Source organism: Micropterus dolomieu, linkage group LG08 (genome assembly GCF_021292245.1).
Source record: "Micropterus dolomieu isolate WLL.071019.BEF.003 ecotype Adirondacks linkage group LG08, ASM2129224v1, whole genome shotgun sequence".
Taxonomy (NCBI): Eukaryota; Metazoa; Chordata; class Actinopteri; order Centrarchiformes; family Centrarchidae; genus Micropterus; species Micropterus dolomieu.
Genome location: NC_060157.1, coordinates 418,380 through 430,346, shown reverse-complemented (window position 1 = coordinate 430,346; position 11,967 = coordinate 418,380). Strand labels below are relative to the sequence as shown.

At 43.3% G+C, this 11,967-nt stretch overlaps 1 protein-coding gene across 1 annotated transcript in view; it reads left to right on the top strand.

Annotated features, from left to right (window-relative positions):
- LOC123974577 (sodium- and chloride-dependent creatine transporter 1-like) overlaps positions 1–11,311 on the top strand; it is a 27,242-nt gene extending 15,931 nt beyond the window's left edge. Inside the window, exons 3-8 of the mRNA XM_046055387.1 lie at positions 1,159–1,426; positions 4,195–4,327; positions 9,273–9,407; positions 10,290–10,393; positions 10,817–10,941; positions 11,256–11,311. Of these exons, the coding sequence (XP_045911343.1) occupies positions 1,159–1,426; positions 4,195–4,327; positions 9,273–9,407; positions 10,290–10,393; positions 10,817–10,941; positions 11,256–11,311 (821 nt within the window). The remainder of the gene's footprint in view (positions 1–1,158; positions 1,427–4,194; positions 4,328–9,272; positions 9,408–10,289; positions 10,394–10,816; positions 10,942–11,255) is intronic.
- The last annotated feature ends 656 nt before the right edge of the window (positions 11,312–11,967 follow it).

Sequence of the window (11,967 nt, the reverse complement as noted above, 5' to 3'; positions counted from 1 at the left end):
TTGGTCAGGTTTAGGCACCAAAACAACTTGGTCAGATTTAGGCACCAAAACCACTTGGTCAGATTTAGGCACCAAAACCACTTGGTCAGGTTTAGGCACCAAAACCGCTTGGTCAGGTTTAGGCACCAATACCGCTTGGTCAGGTTTAAGCACCAAAACCGCTTGGTCCGGTTTAGGCACCAGAAACACTTGGTCAGTTTTAGACACCAAAACCGCTTGGTCAGTTTTAGACACCAAAACCGCTTGGTCCGGTTTAGGCACCAAAACCACTTGGTCAGGTTTAGACACCAAAACCACTTGGTCCGGTTTAGATTCCAAAACCACTTGGTCAGGTTTAGGCACCAAAAACACTTGGTCCGGTTTAGGCACGTGGTCCAGTTTAGGCACCAAAACCACTTGGTCCGGTTTAGATTCCAAAACCACTTGGTCAGGTTTAGGCACCAAAACCACTTGGTCAGGTTTAGACACCAAAACTAATTGGTCAGGTTTAGGCACCAAAACAACTTGGTCAGATTTAGGCACCAAAACCACTTGGTCAGGTTTAGACACCAAAACCACTTGGTCAGGTTTAGGCACCAAAACCACTTGGTCCGGTTTAGATTCCAAAACCACTTGGTCAGGTTTAGGCACCAAAAACACTTGGTCCGGTTTAGGCAACAGAAATACTTGGTCAGGTTTAGACACCAAAACCAATTGGTCAGGTTTAGGCACCAAAACCACTTGGTCCGGTTTAGATGCCAAAACCAATTGGTCAGGTTTAAGCACCAAAACCACTTGGTCAGGTTTAGACACCGAAACTAATTGGTCAGGTTTAGGCACCAAAACCACTTGGTCAGATTTAGGCACCAAAACCACTCGGTCAGGTTTAGGCATCAAAACCACTTGGTCAGGTTTAGGCACGTGGTCCAGTTTAGGTACCAAAACCACTTGGTCAGGTTTAGGCATCAAAACCACTTGGTCAGGTTTGGGAACGTGGTCCAGTTTAGGCACCAAAACCACTTGGTCAGGTTTAGACACCAAAACCACTCGGTTTATGTTGATGTAGGTTTCTCCTTCATCAAGTAAAGCATGTTCTATATAGAAATAAAACTAATGTCTATTTAGTTTAGTTGAAAATGGTCCTGAACTCATGTTGTTGTTCCTCCTCCTCCTCCTCAGGTCTGGGTTATGCCTCCATGGTGATTGTATTTTTCTGTAACACCTACTACATCATGGTGTTGACCTGGGGCTTCTACTACCTGATCAAGTCCTTCAGCGCCACCCTCCCCTGGTCCACCTGTGACAACGAATGGAACACGCCCAGCTGCATCGAGATCTTCCGTCACCAGGACTGCAACAACGCCAGCTTGGCCAACACTACCATCAGCGGCAACATGACCTGCGCCGAGCTGGCTAACGCACGATCGCCCATCATTGAGTTCTGGGAGTGAGTTCTGGTTGGGCTTTGTTTAGTGGGTCGTGCTGTGTTGGCGGGAGGGTCGGATGAGGAAGGTGGAACCTGAGGAATGTTTTGTTGTGGTGGACAGGTTAGCTCAGATCAGACAGGTGACGGTGGGTTAGGTTGGATCTGGTTGGGTTGGACTGAACACAGCAGCAAGTTCCAGAGAGGGGGAGGAAGAGAGGAGCTCAATGCATCATGGGAAATCCCCCGGTAGTCTAGGCCTATAGCAGCATAACTAAGGGATGGTTCAGGACTCACCTGAGCCAGCCCTAACTATAAGCTTTATCAAAGAGGAAAGTCTTAAGCCTACTCAAATATGGAGATGGTGTCTGCCTCCTGAACCCAAACTGGAACCTGGTTCCACAGGAGAGGAGCTTGATAGCTGAACGCTCTGGCTCCTAGTCTACTTTTGGAGACTCTAGGAACCACAAGTAACCCTGCATTCTGGGAGCGCAGTGCTCTGGTGGGGTAGTAAGGTACTATGAGCTCTTGCAAAGAAGCTAAAACAGGAGAAATGTGATCTCTTTTCCTGGTTCCTGTCAGAACACGTGCTGCAGCATTCTGGATCAAATGAAGAGTCTTAATGGACTTTTTCGAGCAGCCTGATAATAAGGAATTGCAGTAATCCAGCCTAGAAGTAACAAATGCATGGACTAGTTTTTCTGCATCATTTTTAGACAGGATGTTCCTGATTTTTGCAATATTACGTAGGTGAAAATAGGCGGTCCTCTCTGAGGCTTTAAATGAAATATGTCTAAAACTGTTCATCCTTACTTGATAAATGGAACAGCATCATTACAGGACAGGTTATATTTTCTTACACAGAAAGTGCAGAGGGTTCAAACTCTGACTTGAGCAGACTGAACATGTGACCTTTCTGTCACAGTTCAGTCGCCGTCGTCGTTACAGATTATGTTTTATTGCAGCAGCAGCAGCTTAACCTCCTCCTGGTGCAAATCTCTTGATCCCATCTGAGATATGACGGTGTGTTTTCAGCCTGGCTAACTGTCGACCTGCTGTGTTCTGCATAGCACCAAAACCCACAACATCAACAGGGTCCACGTGGTAGCAGTGACGGGAATAGCGCTCTCACACAGTCTGACAGGAAGAGCTTAAACCACCAGACCCACGAAGACTCAAAACCAAGAATACAAAGAACGGACTTGTGTTCTTGGGGAGAACTTCCTTGCTGGTCGTTCTTGGAAGAATGAACTTGCAGTGTCGCGAGCGCTCAGACCGCTGCTGGCGGTTTGAGAAGCCAGAATCGAGTTTATTGTCAAGTAGGAATTTGTTTTGGTACATTGGTGCATAAATAAGAATTGTATCAAATAAAAGAAAATAAAAAGCACATGCTGTGACCACAACTTTACACTAACAGGGTAAGTTTCACTTTCTGATCATCACGAGCCGGGTGTCTCTTGATTTTAAATGTTCCAACATTACTCAGAATGTAAAGACACAGTAACAACGGGACGAACAGTAAAACTATCCGCTGTGGTTTCCTCTGTCCTTGTTGCTGGAGTCGGCTGCTGTGTTGCCTGCAGGGCTCCGTGAGGTGATTGACCGGCTGGCAGTCTGCAGTCCGAAAACATTTGAGCACATTTTAGATTCCCCATCACTTTTCATAAAACTGCCAATATTCCCTGAGCCTCTCTGCAGCAGCGAGGCTACGCTGTCATCGCAGATTATTAACACAACGAGCAGTTGACGAGGTGAAAATGTGGGTCAGGTGACAGAGCTCATTAGTGTGTGAATTTCAGTCAGATCAGCAGCTCTCGGGTCCGAACAGGTATCTAACAGAGTACATGAATAAAAGAGTTTGTGACTGAATGAAGGAAATTAATCCTGCTTTTCTCTTTTATTGTATTCTCTCTTTAAACTTTCAGATTGTATTCAAACCATGAACATGAACACATTGTGCCTAAAGTGCTGCCTCTGGAAATAATGAATAAATAATAATATTATTACAATATTACTGATGTCAGCGTTGGTTTTGTTGATGCTGCTGTTATTGACATAATTCGCTCAGCTCGTCCCCTGAACAGCGACCGTCACTTTTTATTCCTTAGAGTGACTTCAGTCTTTGTGGAAGCTGTTGTTTTATTGGTGATTTACAAAGAAGTTTCTTTGTTCTGTCTGAAACTAAAGAGTTAATTATGTTCTCATTAATAGTTATTTTAGCCTAGTAAGCTTAAAATGCTCATCACATTGTTTTACCTTTGACAGAACCAGGCTATCTGCTTCCCCCAGTGTCCCGTCTGTATGCTAAGCTCAAGAGCTGTGTCTCAATACGATTCTTCAGTTAGTACACTCACATGCAGTACACTGTGTACTTACTTGCGTAGTGCGTGCGTTTCGACGGTAGTGTTGTCTCAAATCGACTATGGATCTTCTTCTGTTCAATGTCAATGAAAATTATTGGCATATGTGATTGTCGCCTGCAAACATATCTGCCGGCTTGTTTGCTCACTTAACTACAATTCAGTTTTAGTAAAAATGAACGTGCTCCTCGGCCTTCATTTTCACAAGTTTGAAAATACGTTAATAACTCAAAACTCAAGAAAGTGTGAGTACAGATGGGCGCGAATTGAGACACAGCATAGCTCTGTACTGAACACACGGACTGATATTAATGTCAACAAGAAGTTTAGCTAGCGAGTTTTAAACTGTTGCAGATTGTGTTTGATGAAAGCTCAGACCTGCTGTGTGACATGATGTTGGCTTGGTGTAAACGTCGTCCTCTCTCTGTGCAGGAACAAGGTGCTGAACATCTCCTCTGGTCTGGGAGAAATGGGAGAGTTTAACTGGGAGCTCTTGTTGTGTCTGATGGCCGTCTGGGTTATGGTTTACTTCTGCGTCTGGAAGGGAGTCAAATCCACTGGAAAGGTACTTCATCTACTGCTGGCTGTTTGTGAAAGCATGCTAAAGAGTTTGAGAGTTATTGTTAGGTGTTTTTATACAGTTCCAGGCAGCTGTTGGTTCCACTCATTTCTGTACAACATAACTAATTAGTTATAAGTCTTAACCTAAAGTAAATAGTGACCTTACATACGACTGAAACCTTCAACATCTCTTCCTGCCTTCAAAGCGGTCTCACATAAATCTTTTAACTTTAGTCTAAACAATCAAAAATTATCAAATGTTTTGTGCACCAACTCCAAAATGGGGGTAGTTGTGAATTAAAAACTTAAGGTTAAACTTATTAAAAATTGAAGCTAGATTTGGATGCGAGTCCCCACAATGTTAATGTGTAATCTGCTCTGAGTCCCCATAATGCCATTAATACAAGAATATGAACATGTGACATGTTTATGTTTTAAGACTTTAGTATGACCTGTCGTAAAAAAAATCCAGCTACAATTTATGGCAGATAGACAAGTGAAATCTTAAAGAGTCTTTCTAACCTTGAATCCTTCTGACAGTCTGACATGGTCATATATCCTGGACAGTAGCATGTGTTTAAACCCCCTCCAACCCGGGGGTTAGTTGTAATCTTACATTATGTAAGATGTCTTTTTCTGTGTGATGTGGCGTCCCTGCTGTTTCAGAGTGTAATTCAGCGCTGTGGTGAATGGTGCCGTAAAAGGGTTACGCTGTTGTTTTAAGATAAAATTACCACACAATGTTGCTTTAATCCAAAATTAAATTATACCCCAAATCACCAACGTTTTACATGTTGTTATTTTTTATTTTCATATTTTTCTGCTTAATTTAATTTTAATACTGTTTAATACTGTAAAGAACTTTATGGTCACATCTTTGCAAGGTGAAAAAAAAAAAAACTTTATATCATTTTTGTTATGAAATCGCCATGTGGCTGACAAGTTGGCAGTCACGTCCCCACAACGCCGGCGTGTGATTGGTCCGTGTCCCCACACTGTTATTAATACAAGAACTCACATCCTGCTGATTGATCAGCTCCCACACAGCTTTATCATTTATTATGAAACTAGGCTGTTAGTTTGTCCTGCCTCAGAACACACGTCTGTCTACGCCACCCCGAATAAAAGTAGTAGAAGAAGAAGAATCAGGTCCATCAGTGTCTCTTTTGCAGTGGAACGTGAACGAATGCTAACAGGCTGCCTCCAGTCTGTCCTTTAAAGAATAACCTTCAGAGTGTGAAGGAGAGCGAGCAGCAGTGATTCACCGTGTGAGTGTTTCATTAGCTCGTGACGTCCTACACACTGCTGTCACATGACGGGGAGGGGGGACCGTGGGGGCTTGTGAGGTGGCAGATTGTGATTGGTTGTCCTGTGGGAGGGCAGCTTGACTGCAGTGGGACGTGACTGAGAAACACAGAGAAACCTATGTACTGTATTGGATGTATTTATAGATACTGCATGAAAACACTTGTGTACTGTATGTTAAGTATTTATATAGATACTGCGCGACAGTACAGTACAGCATGTGTGTATACAGTATGAGCAATGTACTTTCTACTAACTTTAGTACCATCTTTATATACTGTAGATGTAGAATACACCTGAATCCTCATAGAGCCAGAACAGCTGAACAAATTTAACAAACAGTAAAGTATAACTAATGTGTACATATATATTTATATTTAATAAAACCACACTTCAGGGATCTGACCCCTGCAGGCCGAGAGAGTTTCAGGTCTCCAGCAGGGTTCACACGGCTCTCAGCACCAACACAAACTGTTTCTGTTGTTGGTCGTCAGCAGGAGGCTGAAAGCTGAGAGCCGAGCGGGGCGAGAGAGGCTGAGATACACTAGGGAAAAAGAGAGTGAGAGACAGTTCATTCATACAACAGCTCAAACACACATCTTGCTGTCACACACACTAAAGACAAGAATTATAATTCATTCTCACATGTTTAAAAAAGTGTTTCTGATTCATTTAAATTAAAACCAGTTTTAATAATGAACAATATTCACAGCGCTTTTCAAAATAAAGTTTCAAAAGCTTTTAGTTTAAAACATTTCAGCACCACAGTTTAATCAAATCAAGCAAATAAAAGTACAGAGGCAGGACAAACTAACAGCCTAGCTGCTGAAGGAAGTAGAATAAATTGAAATAAATAAAGAAATAAATAGATAGATAAAAAGAAGGGAAAAATAAAAGTTTGAGGTAACTTAAAAAAAAGATCTGAGACCTGAATAACAGATCATCAAACCTGCTGGTTATTGTTTCCCTTAAATTAGCAAGAACTCAATGGAACATTTGAATTAAAAAAAATTTTATGATTTTATTGCACTGACCTCAACCACCTCAGCATGTCATTGTGCACATATAGCGCCCTTCTAGTCTTTTTGACCACTCAAAGCACTTCTACACTACATTCACACAGCCTAAGTGCTCAAACAGGAACTAACATTCGCACACAGGCGGAACAGCCACCAAGGGTTCACACTTCGACATGTAGCCTGGAGGAGCCGGGGATTGAACCGCTGTCCGATTAACGGGCTACCCGCTCTACCCCCTGAGCCACAGCTGCTCCCGACATTGTGTGTGTGTGAGTGTGTTAAAATGTCCTCCGCTGTGATTTGAATGAAACTCAACTCCATCTGGGACCAGACGCTCTCCACAGTGCTGAAACTCCACATTCCTTTGGGCATGTGTGTGTGTGTGTGTGTGCTCTCAGCTGGTCACATCTCCTTTTGTTTCCTCAGATCAGGTTCGTGTTTGTTTCTTCTCGTCTTTTTAAAGTATGTTGACTTTACCTGATTCTCACAGGTGGAATTTACCGTGTTTCGCCAGCTGACAGCTCACCTGTGGTTTCAGCCTGTCAGAGACGTAATCAAAGGTTCCTTAGAACGAAAAACTGTGTTTACTTTGGCACAGTTGAATAAGAAGACCTCAGTACATGAACTGGCAGACCGTGAGACTCAGTCTCCACTGTGTCCCCCTTCATATATAAAACTCACACTTTCAAATAAAAAAATCCGAAAAGAGGGTGAATGCCAACAAGCGCTAGATGTGACGTCATCTTTAATGTTCACTCTCCCCAAAGGTTGTTCAGTGTCTCACAGAAAGTGCTTTTATTCTGAAGGAAAGGGAAATATTTTCTGGTTTCCCCTCTGATGTCCTCCGGCTGCTCTGCCTCAACTCTGTGATTTATGAAGTTTCCTGATGGACAGACAGCTTTACTTGTTGCTAACGCTACAGTAACTGCTAGCTGCTGCTAATGCTAGCTGCTGTTATCAGCCGGCTCTGAACCAGCGCTCCAAAGCTTCTGCACGAATGTTAGAGGTGTAAACTAGAGCTCGACCGATATGGGATTCTTAAGTCCGACGCCGATTTTGATATTTGAGATTTCTAAAATCCGATAGCCAATATATATTATTATTTATTATTTTAAGAAACACATGACATAAACAAAGATTCTCCCTAAAATGTTATGTTGAGACCAAGATACCGTGACATAATGCAGTATAAAAAGAAACTTTGTTATTGTTATATAGTACTTTGAACAAAAGTGCAACAAAATATGTCAAAGTTTTGATGAATAAGAGGCAAATAAAACTACAGAAAATGTATTAAAATATCTAATTTGTTATAAATTATGGAGAAACTATAAAAATTACCCATAGACTTCTACTGCTTACTACTATGAATAATACCATATATAATCTCTCATGTCATTGCTAAAATAATAGTGATAAACAGGGCTCTCCTACAGAGGCAAATAATAGTATACATATTTTTGTCATGCAATAGTTGTTGCCTTACATATAATCTGCCACAATGACCACTTTCTAAGACATATCGTCTACGGTTCAGTGACCCAGACGGAACGCTGCTCTTTAATTAATCTAATGCTACATGACGGCCTACAGGGAGGAGCTGCAGCTCTGAGATTTCACACTAACGTTTTAAAAGAAGAGGCAACGTTAGAGAACTTTGTTAGGCAGGAAGCCGAATTAGATTCTTGCTCTGGTTTAATAATTTCTGACATGCGGACTGTAACTAGAGACGAGCGGCTCGCAGATAGATTTAGAATACGTTAAACACTGTAGTTTAACATTAACAATGTTCCTCCACGGATAAACACGGCATCGGCTTTGTGGCTAATTTAGCAGCGTTAGCTGCTGTACGTTATGTTTAATAATATTTAGAAGTGATGAACTTGGGAGAAATGAGAGGACTAGAAGTGCATATATCAGCTGTTATAAACGCCAGTGCCGATATATCTGCAAGTATCTTATATCAGCCGATAATATCTGCAAAGCGATAAATCGGTCGGGCTCCAGTGTAAAGAACAACACCCCCGGAGCACCGAGCTTCCAGGCCGGACAGAATCAGCAGCAGGACGGCTAGCTGAGATGTTGAGTTCAAAAGTCATTTGTTTGAGCTTCCTGTTGCATTAAAACAAAGGCAGAATTTTAGATGCAGGTACTTCAGCACCTTAAACTGTCTGCATGACTCAGGAAATGAGATTTTTAATTTGAAAAAAGTTTGTGATTTTGGTGAACGAACCTTTAAGCTCACACACGGCTACAGTTCATGTCCCAGTCCGAAGGGTTTGTAAACTCAGTAGGAGATTAATTTCAGATAAGATCATTTGATTATGAAGATATTTCTTTCAATAGAAATGGTAATCCCCCAAATAAGAAAAGGCTTTAAACATTTCTGTTATTAATGCGAACAGATCAACGTCCAACCAGACGAGTTTATAACGGACGTGATGTCCACAACTGTAACTGAAACATTCTGCTGTGCGGACGCAGTTTTCTCGGTACGGCGGTCATGTCAGTTAAAGATTTATTTTTCAGTGATAATGAGTAGAAGAACGAACCAACGAGCCTGAAACACCAGCTGAACATGTTTCAGTGGATCCTTGCTAACCTGCTCCTTCCTGTGTGTTTCAGATTGTGTACTTCACGGCGACCTTCCCCTACGTGGTCCTCATCATCCTGCTGGTCAGAGGAGTCACGCTTCCTGGAGCCTACAACGGCATCATGTACTACATCAAACCTGATTGGTCCAAACTGCAGGAGGCTCAGGTCAGTTCACACGGGCGACCGTTGTCCTGAGTTCTGCCTGCGAGGCAAACGCGGAATCTAAACCCATCCAGCAAGTCCGGGGTGCTGGTGAGGATGTAAAATGTAGAGTCACAGCTTTAGTTGTGTTTTCTTTCTCCACCTTTTTAAAACGGCTGATTTTGTCCCCATCACTTTTTGAAAGACTTTGTAAAAGATGTTCTGAAACAACAAAAATGTTTAATAACAGATGAAAATGCAGGAAACGTTTATATGCACAACAAGATATAAGAATTGCAATGTAATTATAGAAGAAACAGATCTGCGTTGTCCAAAAAAGTCACCTAAGCTAAAAAAAACAAGCATCATGTTCCAGAAGGTTTTTATATTCTGAACTGCCACCTGAATTTTGTGTTTCCTTTTATTTAAATAAACACATTTCCACCATAAATTGGTGCAGAAAATGAATAATAATAATGAATTACATTTATATAGCGCTTCACAGTGAAGCGGGGGGGACTCACCTCAACCTCCACCAATGTGTAGCGCCCACCTGGGTGATGCACGGCAGCCATTTAGCGCCAGAGCGCTCAGCACACATCAGCTTGAGGCAGAGATGGAGGGAAACTAATTTCTAATCACGTGTGTTTCATTAAATATTATTTCTTCTAAATAGCTCTGAAATATCTTTTTGTCTTGTTCTCGTGCATCATCACGTCTCGTGGCCTAAGTGTTTGGTCCAACCCGTAAACTGAGCCCTTAAATGTCCCCGCCACTTTGCAGATGAGGTGTCCTTATTAGGACTGTGGGGAGCAGTTGGGGTTCAGTCTTCCCTGTATTGTTACACATGTTATTATAGTTCTTACAGACATTTTAGACACCAGCGACCTTTGACCTCTTTTCCAGGTGTGGATCGACGCCGGCACTCAGATCTTCTTCTCCTACGCCATCGGGCTGGGAGCTCTGACCGCTCTGGGCAGCTACAACCGCTTCAACAACGACTGCTACAAGTACGTTTGTGTGTGCGAGGACCCTCATTAACATACTGCGTCCCCTGACCCGGGCCCTCAGGGGCCGTTCTCTAACTAAGGCCACGCCTAATGAGGCAGAACAGGTAATTTACTGGTTAGCGAGGAAGTTCAGGAGGGAAAGGATGGAGGGCTCGGGTGGGGGCGTAGATCTGGGTCGTGGTGGCCGGAGCGAGTATGAACCCGGGGTGGAGACTCAGGGTGGGGGCACGTCTCTGGAAGGGCCCTGCTTTATGATCCTTTGATGGCGGTAGGAAACCCACGCAGACTCTGATCTCGGTTGGGTTAGTGACAGTGGGGGCGTGGCCTTGTTCCTGAAGCTCAGCTGTTGGTCATAATGTGAAATAAATGGGACGCAGCACTGAGTAGGTTTCATCACAGACACGTCTCTCTCTCCTCCCGCAGAGACGCCTTCCTCCTGGCGATGATCAACAGCGGAACCAGTTTCTTTGCTGGTTTCGTCGTGTTTTCTATTCTGGGCTTCATGGCTGCTGAGCAGGGAGTCGACATCTCACAGGTGGCTGAATCAGGTAAAAACCCAGCAGCCGTTCCTCTCGTGTTCGGCTCACCTTGTTTTCTTCAGACTGACGTGTTGAAAGAGACACCAGGCAGTGGACGCTGTCAGACAGAGTTTTTATTGTTGCTTTTGTTCTTGAACGGCCTTCTTTCCTTCATCGTTGCAGCTCATGTTAGCGACTAAATGTGACATCGATGTTCTTAAAAACACGATAGGAGTTTCCGATACGTCTCCCCGAGCCGTACTCATCTTTCTGTCCTTTCTTTTCTTTCGCTCCTCTGACTCGCTTTGCTTTTCTTTAAGTTTCTCTCTTGACTCACGCTGCAGAAGCACCCGTGCGCTCACACTGTCATGTGACCGGACAGCTGGCCAATGAAACATGATCATCACAGCTACAGACGCATCTCTCCACTAAACAAACGGAACATTACAAACTTCCTGTGACATTTTTGAAAGGATAAAGCGTAGCGTGATATTGGCAGTCAGTAAATTCTGCACCTCTAACTTATGTTCAAGTTCAGTGAACGTGTGAAGTTTTGACGTGACTGATGCTCGAAAATAAAGAGAATCATTTGAACATTTAAAGAGGTGTTGTTCTGCTTTTTGGCTTTTTCCCTCTCCTCATCCAGCTCCTTTGTAGTCCAGCCGCTTCCCTTTCATCCTTGTGACGTCACAGGGATGAAAGCTAAATATAACGCTCGCCGAGCGGCTACTCCGACACGCCCTCAGAAACAGCGAGCTGCAGCACACAGCTCTCCTCTCCCTTCCAAACACTAGCTACCCTCCAGGCAGTCAGTGGACAGAAAGTTGTTCCTGTGATGTAGAGACAGAGCTCAGTTAAAACTTTATGGATACAGATTAATAACTCGCCGCTCTGAAACTCTCGCTCCAGTCCGTGTTGCCGAGCCGGTCGGCAACACGTACGGCTGAACCCGAGCCGTTTACCGGCTTCTCGCCGACCCGCCCTTCTCTGCTTCTGATTGGCTAGTAGTCCTTAACTAGGAACTGAGCATGTGCAACTCCCAACAAAGATCATTTA